General features: G+C 53.7%; 4 protein-coding genes across 4 annotated transcripts; 2 read left to right on the top strand and 2 right to left on the bottom strand.

Moving 5' to 3' along the window:
- Positions 1–1,808: 1,808 nt before the first annotated feature.
- COCSUDRAFT_40283 (hypothetical protein) lies at positions 1,809–6,793 on the top strand (the record flags this gene model as incomplete). Its single annotated transcript, XM_005650624.1, has 11 exons — positions 1,809–2,085; positions 2,344–2,582; positions 2,895–3,059; positions 3,443–3,566; positions 3,740–3,843; positions 4,117–4,282; positions 4,678–4,721; positions 5,141–5,344; positions 5,702–5,821; positions 6,138–6,298; positions 6,616–6,793. The coding sequence occupies 11 exons, from the start codon at positions 1,809–1,811 to the stop codon at positions 6,791–6,793; spliced, it is 1,782 nt and encodes a 593-aa protein (XP_005650681.1).
- Positions 6,794–8,922: 2,129 nt separating this feature from the next.
- On the bottom strand, positions 8,923–13,417 carry COCSUDRAFT_27671 (proliferation-associated protein 1). The gene is made up of 10 exons (XM_005650623.1): positions 13,352–13,417; positions 13,110–13,155; positions 12,905–12,989; positions 12,691–12,765; positions 12,482–12,550; positions 12,065–12,236; positions 11,513–11,698; positions 10,873–11,118; positions 10,311–10,505; positions 8,923–9,919 (listed from the first exon to the last, which is right to left on the bottom strand). The coding sequence occupies exons 1-10, from the start codon at positions 13,403–13,405 to the stop codon at positions 9,839–9,841; spliced, it is 1,209 nt and encodes a 402-aa protein (XP_005650680.1). The 5' UTR covers positions 13,406–13,417; the 3' UTR covers positions 8,923–9,838.
- A 141-nt stretch (positions 13,418–13,558) lies between these two features.
- Positions 13,559–14,529, top strand: COCSUDRAFT_52694 (Yos1-like protein). The gene is made up of 4 exons (XM_005650622.1): positions 13,559–13,727; positions 13,824–13,884; positions 13,992–14,099; positions 14,216–14,529. Exons 1-4 carry the CDS (start codon positions 13,704–13,706, stop codon positions 14,269–14,271), a joined length of 249 nt encoding a protein of 82 aa, XP_005650679.1. The 5' UTR covers positions 13,559–13,703; the 3' UTR covers positions 14,272–14,529.
- Positions 14,530–15,208: 679 nt separating this feature from the next.
- On the bottom strand, positions 15,209–17,042 carry COCSUDRAFT_61126 (hypothetical protein; the record flags this gene model as incomplete). Its single annotated transcript, XM_005650621.1, has 7 exons — positions 15,209–15,374; positions 15,527–15,604; positions 15,735–15,884; positions 16,014–16,083; positions 16,352–16,537; positions 16,627–16,753; positions 17,025–17,042. The coding sequence occupies 7 exons, from the start codon at positions 17,040–17,042 to the stop codon at positions 15,209–15,211; spliced, it is 795 nt and encodes a 264-aa protein (XP_005650678.1).
- Between the last annotated feature and the right edge of the window lie 67 nt (positions 17,043–17,109).

Raw genomic sequence — 17,109 nt, 5'->3', positions numbered from 1 at the left:
AACACTGATTTAGGCGGTGCACTGGGCTTATATGCCACAGTTGAACAGGAGCCTAGATAGGCCTGCATCCCAGACCTGCAGCAGTGCAAGGTTGATGCAAAGAGTACATGTCAGCAGTGCTGCATGTGCATGAAGTAATCACTATTGTAATCACTATGTTACACTGGCGGCCACTCTGTGATTGTTATTGGCAAGCACTGTGACAAATGATCATCGCGTGCCCTGGACACATGTCCACCTCCAGGTCAGGCCGGGTCAACCGGCCAGTCAGCTTTGTGCGCGAAGCTGCAGCTGGCGTCTCTGTGCACCCCCCAGGAAACACTGCATCATCATCAAGCCAGATCAAGAAGCTGAGCAATGCGGCACAGCTGGCGCCAATGGGAGCACGGCTCTGTGTGGGATATTTCCCTTCCCAGGTGCAGCAGCTGAGCAAAAATCGTGACGCAAGCAGGCAGACGTATTCGCAAGTCGTCAACCCATCGTCTGCAAGTTCTTGAATCAGACTGCTGTGTTTGGGGTCCGAGGTCGAGACCGTGACTGGGAGTGGCCAGCAGCTGACCTGCTGACTCCCACGAGGCGAGGTCAATAATATTGAGGCGGGCAGAGGCTTGAGAGAGCCTCCCGGGAAGCTGGCGGGCGGTTTTCTTGCCAGCCTGTACGGCAGTGTTTGAGAAAGAGACGGCAAGATGGCCTCAAACGAGGAGGGCACGTTGCCACCTCCCGCCGACGAAGCTGCGCCCGCAGTGGTGCGTCCATGAGTTCCCAAAACGCTCCACTGGGCACACAGCAGAAGTTCACGGGAGTGGCGCCTTTGCCGTCTTGGCTGCGGCGCGCACGTATGGCCTGAGCCAGCGCCGTACTTGTTTTAGTCAACCACTCGGCCACATACGCACGTCTCGCAGCCCATGCTCCTGCGGGAGCTCTGCTGGATCTTTACCGTGTGACGGAGCGGGCGGGGGACGGTTTCAGTGGGCTTTAGGGTGCTGGATGTTTATTTGCGGCTAAATCGGCTCGAAGAAAGGAACGAACCCTGCCGTACTGGTGTCAGACTGCGCTGGGCCCCTCGAGAGTACTTTGTAGGCACATCAATATATCTCTCTCACCGCTTGTTTGCCGGCCCTGCCAGGAATTTGTGACACTGGCGGAAACATTCATCCTTGCGCTTTTCGCACGTCATGGCTGTCAATTAGCGCACAAACGCTTGCCCACCTGCTACACTCAACCGAAAGCCTTTTTCGATTGTGATAGGATGTAAGGTGGAGCTGAGGTGCCCACCCTCTGTATTGACATTCATCAACTTAATACGCACTCCACAATGGGGTCTTTGCCCCTAGGATCATGGGTGCACCGTCTTAGGTTTCTTTCTGAGGCAATTTCTACGTTCTGATGCTGACCTAAGATGGTATGGAAGTATCACTGAGTTGATGGAGGCGAATCTCGTATCGTTCTTCTAAGTGTGTGTTCAACGCTCTTGCATTGCTCACAGGGAGAGGCGGTGCTTGCAAGTGGCACAGGTGGCTTCAGGCCATACAAGGTGAACACAAACACAAATGCAGCAATTCCAAGCGAAATGAAGATGACCAAGGAAGAGACAATGCCAGAGGTGATTCCCTGGACCCCATATGCACAGCATACCAGCCTTACCTCCAGTCTGGCAGCTTCTGCGGATTCGTCTGACATCAAGACCGCAAAATATCTGCGGTGTATATGAAGGCAAAGATATTTTTGCCTTGGGCCCCATGCTCAGCACAGATCAGCGGTGCATTATTGCTGAAGTTAGTGATCATCCCCACGCTTTGCAGGCTCAAATGACAGCACCAACGTCTTCGCCGCCGCCGCAGCAGCAGGCGGCGCCGCCGGTTACGGCCATCGCGCCGCCGGCCCTGGTGCAGCCGGCGATGTCGATGCCGCCGCCGGTGTCCCCAGGCACAGCGGTGCAGGCGGCGGCGCGGCTCGGGCAATCGGCCGTGCCCGGCGGGCAGCGCATGGAGGTGCCTGGCGGGCAGCAGCTGGCCGGCGGGCAGCGCCTGGAGTCTGTCGGGCAGCGCCCCACCTTCTCTGGGCAGCGCCTTGAATCCCTGGCAGGTGCGCACTGTCACAGTAGTCCCTGTTGCCACCGTCAGTCCCGTCTTGGAAGACGCATTAGAGGTCGTCATCACATACCGGCCGCAAACTGTGCAAGACACCTGCAGGCCTGAGTCTCTCCAGGCTGGTGAGTATTTCATCAAGAGGGCGCTGGCGCGCAGTGAGACGATAGTCTCTGGACCCCAATTTTTGGACATCCACAGCATAGTTAAGTCAGACGAGCACAGATGATGAGTGAGAGGTGGTGCGCTGGTGCAGGCAACCTGGGGAGCATGATGGCGAGCAGCAACAACACGCTGGACAACATGCGCGCGCTGGGCAGCATCAGCAGCGGCGGCGTTGTGCCGGCCGCGATGCAGCTGGCGCAGCGCGGCGCAATGGCCGGCTACCCGGCAGCCATGCTGCAGCAGCAGTACCTGTCCTCCATCCCATGGCTCCTGCGCATGCAGGCACGCACTCTCTTCTATCTAATATGTGACACTCTGTTGGATCTGGGTGTGGCAGATGCAGGTGTGGAAAGCAATGATGCATCCCGCAAGTGACATTCAGAGACTAGATGGATGCAAGGGAGTTGAGGGCTGCGGCACTTGGCAGGCCTAACTGGCAGAAAAGCGCCTGGTTAGGCATAGTATGCGGCATCTTCACCTGGAGCACTGGCGGACCTGTCAACAAGCTACTACCTTTACAATGTGATCCTGACAGTTGCTCCGGTGACACATGTTCCTTACTTTGCTTCAGGACTTTGCCAGCTTACACACTTTATCTATTGATTCTACGGGTCTACTGAGAGGTCTGTTCTGATGGCGCAGGGTGCCCAGCAGGCAATGTTCCCGGGCGGCCAGCAGCTGGATGGCGCTGCGCAGGCTGCGGCCCAGATGCCGCTGAGCATGCCGGAGGGCGAGGCCATGTTGAACACCAACTCCATATCCAGCAAGTCCGCCGACCAAGCCGGCTTCCCACAACTGTCCAAGAAGGTGCGCAACCGCCCCTGCTATCTTCTCACCCGACTTAGCTTGCCACCAGGCTCTGGAGAGCCGCCAGAAGGCGTGCAACACCCTGCATGCCATATGCTTTCAGCTCCAGAGACAGCTAAGGGATCACTCTGGAGAAGGTGGACCCACGGACGACGCAATAGCAGAACACCAATCTCTGTGCGCGTGCTCTAGAGCATCGGACAAATGCAGGTGGGCTCTGCTGTATTGCAGTTCAATGGTGCATCAGGCATGGACTCCAGCAGCAGCAGGTGGAGCATGCAGAGTCCTGGCAGCTAGTAGTCTGGGATCACCTTGGGTTAGTGTACATACACTGCATGCTCCTCATCACAAATGGTGCTGACATCTGTCCGTTGGCGCTGCAGCGGAAGAGCTCGTCTGGCAGGACGATGTCTGGCGTTAATCTGAATGGGGACCTGTCACAGAAGTACTCGCTGTCCCAGTCCGATGACGACGACGACAACACCAGGGCAGACGGCGAGGAGGAAGGTGCGGCAAGATTTTGCCCCTCAAATCATTGCAATACGTTCATTTTCGCGGATCCTGTCGAGATGACTATGCAGAGTGAATACAATCTCTGTAACTTTATAGGATCTGTTTGGCTGAATGTGCTGCAAGGTCTGCTAGGACACCCTCCTACTCGTGATGCTTCAATTGTGCAGGCGACATGGACGACAAGGTGAAGCGGCGGCTGGCGCAGAACCGCGAGGCCGCGCGCAAGTCCCGCCAGCGCCGCAAGGCATACGTGCAGAACTTGGAGGAGGAGGTGCGCCATGGTCTCCTTGCCGCCCTCTACTCTTTCCTGTCGCGTTTGCGGAAGTCCACATCATCCGTGCCGTGCACTCCACTGCATCACAGACGTGTCCAGTCATGTTATGTGGCACGCAAGGGTGTTTCCGGTTAGTAGTATGCATGCTTTTCTCCTCCGATTTGCACAGTGTCCGACAAATGCTGAGAGTGCTGCACTTGCCTCAGCCAACTATCCCCTTCCATCTTGTTGCACGTCACTCTGAAAACATCGGTGCATGCGCGCGCGCAGGTTCGGCAGCTGCGCACGGGCAAGATACCGCCGCAGACTCTCGTGGCGCAGTCGTCGTCGCTGGGCACGGGCTCGCTGGGCGGCGCGGCAGCGCTCGGCCTGGGCCCAGACGCCGGCTCCCTCTTCTCCGCCATGCTCCACCGCCTGCCCGCCGGCAGCCTCCCCGGTGCGCTTGTGCCGGAGTCTGATGATCTCAAACACAAGATTAGGACCCAAGGACTGCCGTGCATACGAAGTGACTGCCTGCTGTCGCTGCCCACATGCTGGCAGTGCGGTGTGTGGAGAGCCGAGCTCTGCATGGACGGTCCGGCCAGAAATTGGGCCGAGCCCGTGCGCGAGTTGCGCCATGACATTTGTCCGGCCATGCAATGTAGTGCAGTTGTTGTGCTGGGAGGAATTTCGCCTCTTGCCAGTCTGTGTGAGGCCATGTTCGGAAGAAGTCGTGGTGAAGAGGAGGGTGTGTTGATCACATGGTATTTCATGGCGTAGATTCGTCCCGCCTGATGGGCTCAATGCGGTCCTCCAACACGAACCGACCCTCTTCTTTGGCATCCGGCGCAGGCGCAGGCGACGCCCTGGCGCAGCAGAACCACGAAGTCCTGCAGGTGCGCCATCGCTCCTGGCCCGCCACTCCTCTACCGTCACCCTGTGTGAGACTGCAAACAATTACCTGTATCTGCCTGCTCGAGCAACTGCACCCCTGTCTGCTCTTCTCTTTTCCTGAGCTGCAAGATTGCTGCGGTGCAAAAGGAAGCGAAGGCAGAACAGCCGCGCTGTTGATGGAGAGGGAACAGCAGCACAGCTTGACTGGCAAATCTGCATATATGCATACGCCGTTGAGGTTTGCACTCACGTCAGACGTCAAGTAAACAGTCCTTCCAAAAGCAGTGGGCCACCTCATTCCTCATCCTTTCTTAGGTGTGTCACTCCAGGGTCCAGCGTGCAACCTTTGTGCGCAAGGCCTTGGTCTGCCCTCTGTCATGGCTGAGTAACTTGCTGACTGATGCGCGCATGGCGTGTGCAGGCGTTCGACAAGTGGCGCGCGGAGCACGTGGCGACGGTGCTGGCGGTGCGGCAGGCGGTGAACGAGGGCGCGGCGGACGCGGCGCTGCGGCCACTGATTGAGGAGGCTCGCAGCCAGCTGTGGACGCTGTTCGCCATGAAGAAGGCCGTCGTCTGCTCCGAGTCTGTCCTCCTCATCATGAACCTGGAGCACCTCCTGCCGCCGGTGCGATAGCTGCCTGCTTTTTCATAGCTTGACAACCCCTGCCATTTTTTGGGTACAAGCCCCTTACTTCCCCATGCTGTGCTCCTTATAATGGCAAGCCGGGTGATTGCTGCGCATCATGATCAGAGCCTCTGTTTTATACATACCTCTTACTGTTGCTGTGCTGATGGGCAGATCATGGCGTTTTACTAGTTAGCTAGAACACATGCAGTCGCAGCGCGAGAATGGCACTGTCAAGGCGGTGACAAACGTGTTGTCTAGAGTGCTTGTGAAGCCCATCGAGCTTATCGTACAATGTGTTGGGGTTGTTATGCTCATGTGCTGTCGTGCTGACTGCATATCCTCTGCTTTGTACAGGAGCGGCTGTATGCGTGGCTGGGCGGCCTGCGCGCGAGCAACGCCTGCAACGGACTGCTCACCAAGCTGGCCGACCTGGGGCTGGGCACCCAGCAGCGCATGAAGCTGGAAGCCCTGCGGGTGAGACCAAATTAATTATATTGAGTTGGGTGCTTGCAGACCTGACATCGTTCAAGCCACAGCATAATCATCAAAACATCCGTTCGCAGCCAGGAAGGCTTGCATCATTGTTTTACACAATTCAGCAGCAAACAAATTTGTTGGCAGGCTGCGAAAGTATGGTAGCCCCAAGCGAGCACCCGAGTATTTTCTTGGGTAAGGCTTGGGTATGCCGAGAGGTGTGATGCCTCGTGCTTGTTGCCCATTGGCATAAATCATTGCTCTTTCCTTGGAGGTATATTCTGCCGCACCTGATGTATTGTTACTCTGTGCGCAGGAGTCGCTGCTGCAGCAGGAGAACAGCCTGGGGCGGGGGTATAGCGAGGTGCTGGCCGAGCTGGGGGCACGCGCTGCCCAGCAGCCCGTCCTCCTGCCCGGCCAGCTGCCCGACAAACGCGTCTGGGACTCCCCAGACATCCTCGGCAAGCTTGACGCCATGTGAGCGCTCAGCACCAGTCCATCATTTCCCCTATTTATGCTCTGTGTCTGGTGACCTGTTGAGCGGACACTTTCGGTCACCTTTCCCTTGAATTTATCACCGTGCAACCTGCGCACTCCACCGCGCACTCCTCACCTCCTTGTGTGCAACAGCTTGCAGGCACATGAAGGCACCATGTGCCTGCAAGCTGTTGCACACGCTTTGCAGATCCCTGAAGTGTTTTATGTGTCATGCTGAGGGAGAGAACAGATCTCTTTTAGTGTGGATCAGATGCATGGTTGTCAATTGGGGCTGAAGGGTGCGTGTGTGCTGGCAGGCGCATGACGCTGCTGCGCGGGGACAATGTGTGGGAGCAGTTCCTGGAGCAGACGGAGGGCTTCCTGTCCCTGCGCCAGTACGGCGTGGCCGTCACCGCCCTCATGGAGACCTCGCTGCAGCTGCAGAACCTGCATCTCCCCTGGCTGCAGCTCCTGCGCCGCCCGGCCGGCGAATGACTCATCTGTGCGATTGCGCATCGCCCCCGCAGACCCGTCGCGGCGCCAGATTTGGCTGGGACGATGACTGCCACGCGTGGTTCCCTCCCACCGCTGATCAGTAGCCAACGCCAAACTTCTGCGCCTTAGGCGTAGATCCCTTGATGCTTCCTGGTTGCTGGGGAGGCAGGTCACTGTGCTCTGGGTGAAGGGAGAGGGGTGGACCCTGAAATGGATGGCGGTGGGTTGCTGGCAACATGTGTCGCATCAGAGCAGCAGCTCTGGGCTGGACTTGCAGCTGATGCCAGCAACCGCCGCAAGTCAACATGTGAAGCGCTGCATACAAAAAGCGAAGGTCCTGGACCATAGCAGAAGGAAGAATTGTTTGGCTGGAGCTTCAAGGAAGCTCCTGAAAAGAGACTGGTGTCTTATCAGATGGCACAACTTCAATAAGTCGTTTTGTGAATGAGCCCAGGGCTCACCCGTGTGGGGTTGCACCAATGTGTTTCTGCATATCCTGTGCGTTCTTCTGATTCTCAAGGCCTGTCGCATATGACCGGTCAGCACTGCAAGACGCACAGGTTGTGTCAGTCTCAATACTAAATGGGGTCTTGTCATGCGCACCCATCACACACCACACAAGTGGCGTCATGCAGTTCCCTCACAATGAAGGCCTGCTCTTGGTCGAGCAAAGCAAACAAGGCAAAGACCGATATGGTGTAAGTCAGGGGGTTTGTTTGCCTGTGTGCAGACTGGCACCTTTTTGCAGACTCCTGCCAACCCTGATTCCGGATCAAATGCCATTGAATGCAGTGCTTGAAACAGATTCATGGCAGGGTTTGTTTTACCCTCTTCCAATGTGATGACTAAGCCATTTGCAGCATTGTGGGATCAAGGGAAATCTCAATTTTAGAAACTCTGCTCCGTGAAGAGGCGGTGGTGGACTGGGCAGCATCTGTGGTGATGCAGCTGCTGCCGATGGTGGCCTCCAAGCAGCCGCCTGAAACACCATCGCAGTGCTTGCCTCAGCATGATTGCTGGAGAGACCAAGAAAAGGTCTCAGGCTCACGGACTGTACAAATTTACAGAAGCATGTGGGTTCATTGAGCTTCGGCCCCAATATTCTTGTAGGAGGGGCCAGCAGACAAGAGAGGCTGATGCAGGCAGAGTTGTGCCAGGACACGTGAAGCAAGGTGGCAGGCTATCCAGTATAGAGAAGCAAGCATCATTGCAATCAGAAAGGTGAATGCAGCATATATTCTCAGCATGGCAAAGTTGCATTTGCGGAAGGAAAGCATCGATAAGGAGAGATTTTACTGGGGGTGGTGCTGTCAGAGGGCAACATGTGAGTACTCCAGAAGAAAACAGCCGACTGATGGCGCATTACTCGAGTGTGCCATCATCAGGAATTAGTCTGTGTGTGTGTGTGTGAGGCCGAGGGCCTGGAAGTTTTACAATGTATCATGGGATGAGAAAGAAGAGCTAAACGTCCTCTTGACATGCCAGACTGGGCAAACTTCTTTTTGATCTGCGCCAGCGAGGCCATTTTCCATTTTCAGCTTGGCGTAGCAGTATCTGCAGTTTGCAGATGCGAGCTTGGTCCTTTGCAGAGGGCATGTGCGCATCTGTTTGTCACCAGATCGCCTGATCTTTTGGTGTGCATGGGCGGTTGGCGGTCTGGCAGTGTGATGCAGTGTGAGCTTCCATCGCACACATCTACAGATTCCTTGCAGCACTTAGGGGACTCCTGGATTTGGGAAATTTGCTGTCTTTACATCTTTTGGCACGCACGTCTATTATGGTCAATTATTTGCATTAGTTGCATCAAAGCAAAGTAGGGGAATATTCCTATGGGCCGGCAGCAATGTTCTGGCTCTGATTCATTTGGTTGACAATTCATTTGCAAGTGGGTGGATCTTATTCTGGATATTTTTGTGTAGGTGCGATAGTCACCATAGGCAAGGTTTATTCCCCGAGTTATCGTGAGGACTTGTTGCATTGCATACTGTAACTATCAGTTCCATGTTCAGGGCCACGCTCAGATCCGGCTGGGTCATGCTTAAAAGAGCTTGGAAGCTATTCAAGTGCCGCTGTTGCGTTGCTAGCCTGATATCATCAGTGCAAGAAACAGCTTCATCAGCATTAATTTATTCATGCTGAGCATTACAAGCCCACGTAAGAGCCTCCACAAATCCTCAAGTGCTTCACACATGCCTCTCCCGCATCATCAATAGAGGGGGAAGCCCCAACGAGAGTTTGTCTCGCCAATTGTAAGCTCCTGCACAGAGAACAAGACCTTGTACGATATCGATGCAGATAAGGCTTGCAACACGTGTGGCATGCCAATCAGCCTATGTCCAGACATAACCCAGCCGTTGTGCACGAGCATGAGCTCAGAACAAAGAACGTTCCAAATTCTGGTGGCTGTTAACACGTTGGCATAGACTCTGTGTGTTCTGACTGGGCCCAAAGTTGACAAGTAGCCCTCCAGCACATTCAGAGTGTTCCATCATTGATCTGCTGCAATCCAGTCTGGTTGGTCTGATCGCATGCTTTCTTTCACCCTGTTCTTGTGTGACTCTCACAAATTGAGCTGAAGAGCTTGCCAGCAAATTTTATTTGCCGCTCAGCATCACTAGAGCAAGCCATGTTTGCAAGCTGACATCATCAGTTAAAACAGAGCATACACACCTCCCAACTTCACAGTAGTCCCTGCACCAAAAGTCCAGTGACATCCCGCATCATATCCCCTCTTTGTTCGTTTGCAAAGCAGAGAGCCATCACAGGTTGCCCTTGTAAGGCAAGCTGTCAACAGACATGCAGGAATGCACTATACTCCCATTGAAACAGACGCCAGTCAAAACCCAGACCCACATCTCCCAAGAGCATGGCCTAAATCTGCTGCAGCCGCAGCTGCCTCTTGCTGGAGCCTTGAATTGCGCCAGCAATGTAGGTCAGCGGCGCTTGTTTTCCCGTGGCTGTGTTGCTGCAATTGAGGCGGTTCAAGGCGCGCAGTGGGTGCAGCACTGGCTCGGAGAGTCTGAGACCACGCAGTCAGCAGGTGGCCTAGAGCAATCGCACTTGCTCGGTCTTTGCCTCTTCCTCTGCCGCCTCGCCCGCTGTCTGTTCCTCGTCAGCCTCCCCGTTCTGCAGCACGCACACGACCTTAATGATTGGTCACACAATCAGTAATTGCCCATTCAACCAAAGAGACCGTCTTTGCAGCGCCATCCTGGCATGCACCGCGCACAAACCACTCGGATTAGAAGCGTTGCCAACAAGTTTATCAGCATCCAGCAGACGACGTTCGGCAGACACAACGGCAGGCACCGATCATTGCTGCAATGCAAGCACAAGCCACGAAGCGCAGCGAACCTCAGGTGCCTGCCGACTGATTTCCTTGTAAACCTTGTCTGCATGACACTGACTCTGGCTGCGGAGCAATGTGTGACAAGGGCGCGCTGTTGCAGAGCCTCTGCCCGCTGTTAAAAGCTTTGCGCATGCGCAGACATGAGGCTAGCAGACAGTCGGCACCCACCTTGGGCGCGGCCTTCTTCTTCTTGGGCTTGTTCTTCTTTTTGCTCTTCACGCTGGAGGCCAGCAGCTTTTTGAGGTCCTCGTTCTCGACCTTCTTGTCGCTGTCGACCTTCTGCAGCGGCGCGGCAGTGATGCGGTCAGAGCCGTTGGGCATCAGCAGCACCGTCGCCTTGAACTGCGCCACCACCTCCCCATTCTGCGCACGCACCCACATCACCGTTCAGCATCACTCAAGTCAGTGCCTTTTTGACGACCTTCTCAAGGACTGCCTCGCATCAGAGCAGCTCTTCTCTTCCAGTCCTTCGTGAAAGGTGCATGATGTTTACTTGAAAGCCTTTCAAATTCGTTGATCACATTTTGAGCTGCCAACTCACCCCTCCGCCGGAGGAGATACCGGTACCTACAGCATCCTCTTCCAGCCCTAACGGGACTGCTGCACTGGCATGCATGCATGCCGGGCATCCAAGCCAGCTTCACCAATCCAACTCTGCCACACTGTCACCACAAGGAGCGCTGTAGCACAATTGTCAGTGGGTGGACGTCAGAAAAGTGCAGCTGGGCACCTTTTCGTGGAGGACTGGGTAGGGGTGGAGGAGGCCGTGGTTGAGGCACTCGAGGATTCCTAGGCGAGACTGCTTGGAGTCGAGGCCGCGCGTTGTGAAGGGCATGGTCGGGTGCTTCTTGTTGATCTCACTGAAGATGCTGCGGCTGGCCTTCAGCTTCAGCTTGTACTCCTGGTCCAGCGCGCGCTTGTACACCGTCGTCTCCCTCTCGTCCAGCACCCGCCCCTTTCCCTCACCACTGCTCACCTGATTTCGCACGCAGCATTCCATCGGTCACTGACTGCACTGTGTGACTGTCTTTCTTGGTCTTCTGCGTTACTGTCAGCTTCTGCCAGGGGTCTGAACGCTCAGACTTCAGCTCTGAGGGACTTCCAGAACACCGGGTTCTTGAGTAGACTAGCCCGCTTGCTGATCCGTTGGGATCAGCAGGGCGGGCTTTCTGGATGATCTTCTTCACGACGCTTGCATTGTTGACCTGGATCTGAAATGTTCCGCCCACATTGGTGAGGCTTCAAATAGTGCAACCCTGAGCTGGTGACCACAGCATCTCTGTGATTTAGACTGCTCCTTTCTGCTCCACAAGCCGGGAAGCTGACGCCGCGACACACAAGACATGGATATTCTGGCGGATGGCGCTCACCACGATGTCGATGCCGTAAACCTCGTTCTCCTCGAACTCGCCGTCCTCCACGCGGTACTCTGGGCTGGCCTTGTTCAGCACGCACTTGTTGCCGTCGATCACAAACTGCTTCAGCTGGTGCGACAGCACGCCCTCCACCAGGCTCACCCCATACGCCTCAGCCACCTGACCCAGCACCCCCGTCACCTGCACCCACCAGCAGAGATACATTCAATTGTCAGATTATGACTAAGCGAGGCTTGTCTGCCCATTCCTATATGTGATGTCCTGTGAGAGGTCCAGGTTCTCTGGCTGCAAGGTGGCTTGCAAGGTTCAAAGGTATTAAGCATCCCCTCCAGTACCATGCCCTCCTTCTCCAAAAGCTGACCCGGCAATCTTGCCTGCGGATTCTTTGCTAGCGGGAAGCTTTGGCAGAAGCAATTTCTGCCTCAAATGTCTCTGTAGGCGGCCTACGCTCTACTGTTTATGTTTCGGGGTCATGCAACATCATGCAGATGCGGTGTTCTGGAATAATAGCTCCTGGAATTCTGAGGGCTGGGCAGCAAGCAGCACCTCTGATATCCGCTTCCCCGGCCGAATTAGCCGGATCGCCGCCTCAAGGGCTGTGTTCGCCGCCACGATGACGTCGGCCGCCTTGCCCGTTACGGGCGCCTCTGCATCTGACTGCACCACGATTGTGTGCGCTGCTGTCGCCACAAACCCATCGATGTGGCTCCCCAGGTCTCTGCACCAGATAATTCACACCACTCGCGTCAGGATAGGCTGCTCTCCTCCTAGAAAGTTTCAGTCTGAGAGTCAGCAGGACTTCGGTGATTGTCATGATTATGCCTGCCCTCCCCTGGTGGGAGTCCCCACATGAAACAGTGATAAACAGAGCATCATGCTCGTGACGTGGGTCAGCTTCAACAGTATCCTGTGACAAGGATCACAGGAAAATTCTGCAACTGCTGGAGGGACAGGTACGCGCACATTTTGACAACATCGCCCTCTTTGAGCTCCACTGTGTCCTCTGCCAACGGGGACACATGGCCAATCACGCTGCAGCATGGCACACCCAGCTCTGTCACTGCGTGTCATCCATTCATAGTTCCATATTCTACAGGACAGCTACAAAGTTGCATTTGATCACATCATTTGATCACTTGTTAACACTCTGCCGCATGGAAATGGGCACCCACTTGTTGACAGATGTGCAGGTTGGGAAGGCGATGCCCTTCTCGATGGTCTTCCCCTTGAACACCTTTGCAGAGGCACTGCACCAAGACCACACACAATTGTCGGCATTTCTGAGCAAGTGCAGTCGTTCATGCCCTTGCATGGACGTTTGCTGCCGTGCCAGGCTGAGCAGAACTTGAAAACAGGCTTCTTGATCACGCTGATTGATGAGCTTACTCCTCAATGGACTTGTCCCCCAATGAGCAGAGGTCCACAAGTTTTGCTCCAGCCTTAGCTGCTTTGATGACAGCTGCCAAAGCGTCTGCAACAAACCAGATCCTCGTCAGCTTCCATCGAACATTGTGGAGATATGTTGACATTTTCGTTCAAAATAACTCAGTTTCGTTACATGCTAAGGATTTTTTGGTAGTAAATGTCTCACTGTTTGTAATGTCCGCCGCGGCCTTGTACTTTGTCACCACATCTGACTGCAAAATGAACACTTGACATTGTCAGTTTTATTGTTCCAAGGACACCAACTTCACAGCATCTTCTATCAGTTGATAGAAACAGACTAACAAGATTTACATATCGATAAAGGCATGCAAAAATGAGCTGTTATGACGTTCCCCATGGGGACTAGATCAATTCAGAAAAGGGAGCCCAGAGCATTCCGAGACGTACATTGCTGAGGTCCAGCTCCTGACCCTCCTCGACATCTGAATCGTAGTCTGACATGCTTGCTCACTGTTCTCTGTACCCGAAATAAAGGGAGCCGCGGCGGCGAACAGTGCTTTGATCTTCTCGGCACGCCACAGGAGACAGGCGCAGCTTCCACCCTCCAGGAAGTTGCGGAGTGCCCTTGGCCAAACTGAAGAATATGCACTTTGAAGATAATGCTGGCTTGAAGTTATTGTTATTAGATTCACATCTAAGGCATCAGAGCGCATCATGGCTTCAATAATGTGCAGCAGCTGACGAATGTTTGGCATCCGTACGCCTGGAAGTCTGAAATCGGACTGTGTGTGCGTTTACAATGTCCTTGTGGACGTTGTTGCAGGTAATGTCGTGTCGAAAGTTTCCTTTGACAATTTTCACTCTACCCAATTTGCCATGCGAAAATGCTTTCTGACACAGTGACTTCTGGTGGTTACAGGCAGTCCTCCTCTTTGTGAACGGGCTAGCAATCCTGAACAATGAGCGATTTCTCGAAAAATGTGAGATCTCTTGCCCGCGAATGCGCAAAGTGATGACGATTTTCTGGCCAATATTAATGTTGAACGATCAAACAGATGTCTGAGAAGCTCTGCGATGACCTGTACAGACGGCTGGGGATTCTCTCAGATGTCAGGAAATAGCGGTATTGGACCAGGTCCAGGGGCGATAAAACAGCAAACGATTGGCCTGCTCCATGCTGTGGCATATTTGAGAGGTGAGGCACCTTATATGTAGAAAGTCATGTGCAGAAGGTACATTTGCATGTCATTCATTCACTTTGCACTTATCTATGGCTGTTCCCTGGTCTGAGAGTTTCCTTGCGGCCTGCAGTACCCTTGATCGCGGTGAATGCTCTTGTGATACTGGTGAAGCTTCTCTTTGGTTGAGGCCTAAGGAATGGGAACTGTTGAAAACTTACTCTTCTACGAACAGCTTTTGAACATTCGCCCAGGTAATATTGTATATTTGCAAAAGAAAACTTCTGAAGTTGCGATAAGCACTCCATCAAGTGAGTTCTAGGGTGGGATCTGGACATCAGAAGCATTAGAAACGAGTCCCAAATTGATGCAGCGATGTGCTGATCAGTAGCTCATGAGTAGCCAGTCTAGACCAGTGTAGCACCTTTAATTTGAAACAATCCATTGATTGAAAATATATACCAAGGCAACGTCCCCTTGACTTACAGGTCCTCTTATCCCTTGCTTCTGCTAGGTCTAGCTAATGTCAGCGTTGCAATTGCTGCACCAGATTTAAATGTCTGCAACATGCATGCACAACCGCCGTGCGCAATCAATATGTCTCAAAGCTACCTGCAACCTATCGGCTATTTAGCAATGTTGCTATCCCTGAATATACACAATGTCTGCACAATCAAAGGCGAAGGTAGGTGCCATGATGACCAGTCATGACCACGCAAAGCAGACAAAATGCGTTCTATGACAAGTACAGAATAATATCTATTGAGAGCGCTCCATTGAGGGCACATGGCCATATGGAAAAAGTCTTATTAGCGTTGCTGTCGGCCAGATGCTACATACTTGTTGGATTGATAGTATCTCAGCCACACGGGAGATAGCCGCAGCCAAGTGAGCTCTACTCAAGTCACCAAGACTTCTTACTTAAGAGATGTTCCTAGCACACCAAAGAATACAAATTCGACTAATAAAAACCTCAGCACTTGAATGGCGCTGGAGTGCACTGCAGAAAACTGCTGAAACACGCAGCCCTGTGCGCGCGCATGTGTGGTACCGCTGGCTTGTGACACAGGAGACGCGCGCTACCCAAAAGGGCCGACATCAATACTGCAAACTGCAATTTGTGATATCATCGGGTGCCAAAGTGGCGCGCCAGAGTGCCGGCAGCATCCAAGCGCTCGGCGTATGCATAGCCGCTCGATATCATGCCCTTGACCTCCTTCGGGTCCTTCAGCTTCACAAAGCCGAAGCGGCCCATGTCGAGCTTGTCATCCTGTAGGGTAATCACAAGCGACCTTCAAAGGATGTGCACCCATACACGCCCCACCACATTGGAGGACGCATCTTGAGCAGGCCTTCAATTATCAGGGCCTTCAGAGTAGCACTGAGACGTGACCTGGATGCAGATGGAAGGGGCCTTGCCTGATGGTAGTCCATCAAGAATGACCTGCCATTATCGGTCAGCTTGTCACTGTGCTTGCCTCTCCAAGCATCCTGCAGCGAGCCGTCTACATACCGCCTGCCCCTGCAATCACATGAGCACATCACCTTTTGCAATCTCAGAAGTGCAAGCAAAACTAGAAGGGGTGTCACAGACAGCGATGAATTGCAGCAGCGCATGCGGAGAGTCGCATATCTTTAGCATGAATGAATACCTGTACACTGCAAAGGGCTTCCAGTCGAGGAAGAAGGGGATGTGGGCAGATGCCAGGTTGGCGTCTACGAGCTCGGCCTTGCTGTCAAACTGGTCAAGCAGCACCAGCTTGAAGGTGTGCATGTCCCTCACCGCTATCTTGAGCCGATTCCTGCCAATCACATCACACGCATCTATTAATTTGCTGCTCTTGCTAGATGCAGCTGCATTGCAATGCAGTTCTTCTGTAAAGGAGCAACACTGTGCAGACAGTAAATATGGTACATGTCTGGTGCCTCACCTGCACAGATCTGCTGCTTCTGCTGGAAGCACCTCATCGAGCCACTGGCGCACAATCTTCCCCCAGACACCTGCCCAGTCATACCTTATCGCATTTTAATTTTGATGTGAATTTAACTTCTAATTTGCGTTTGCCTTGCATGCACGTCGCACAATGTAGGCACACAGCTCAGCCCACCCTACTGCATACATCACTCCTTGGCAGCCGTTTCTGGCAGCTTAGCTCTCCCAGCTGTCAGAGTCCAGCTGACAGGACAGCACCACTAGGAGTTGACAGGGACAAACACACAGAGCCGTGAGCATTATCTGCAATGACATGCGCCTTCTGAAGAGGCTTACCGGTCAGGCCAATGGAGCGCTCAAAGAGCCGGTGTTCCTGTGCAAGCCTCTGTGCGCAGTCAAATGCCTTATCAACATTGACGCTGCAGGCTGCCAGAGTGGCAGTAAGCGCGCCAGCTGAAGCCCCTCTCATCTGCCAGGCCCCCATGCTGCTGCCGTACCTCTGCTGCAAATACTTGACAACCCCTGCGCGAACCCAGTGGCACTGGTGAGAAGGAATAAGACATAGAATAATGTGGGCCTGCAGTGGTTATGGTAAGGGTGCTTCATCATACCTGCCTCCCACCAGAACCCAATGCCACCGCCGCCTCCAGTAAGCTGGGGTGCAGATTCCATGTGGCTGCCTTCATTGTCTGGCAAGACTTGCCTGGTTTTGGGCTCGGTGGCTGCAGCCTGTGACGCCTACGAGCAACGTCGGTACACGATTAGCGTGTTCTTACCCAAAGAAGCAGATATCAATGCGACAACCACCAAGATTAATCCAATTACTCGCTTCACCGTTAAAACTTCAACGACGACAAGAGAGGAGAACCTTGGACAAAACTCGCTTGTCCAAAAGTATGCCTTTCTTGTTGTAAAACAAATTTGAAATGATGTGAAGGATGTGAAGAATAGCTTTGTTGATGTCAATCGAGTCGTGCGTGTGAAAATACATATACTCCCAACCGCGCACCAGCCGAGATGTGGGCATCCTGCAGCCAAGTCGACGCCCAACTCGGAATGCTGCGATGGAATTCGTCCTGATGTATTTATAATTA

The sequence above is a fragment of the Coccomyxa subellipsoidea genome, assembly GCF_000258705.1.
Source record: "Coccomyxa subellipsoidea C-169, whole genome shotgun sequence".
Lineage (NCBI taxonomy): Eukaryota > Viridiplantae > Chlorophyta > Trebouxiophyceae > Coccomyxaceae > Coccomyxa > Coccomyxa subellipsoidea.
Note: the sequence above shows the minus strand (reverse complement) of the source record. Positions and strands in the feature narration are given on the sequence as shown.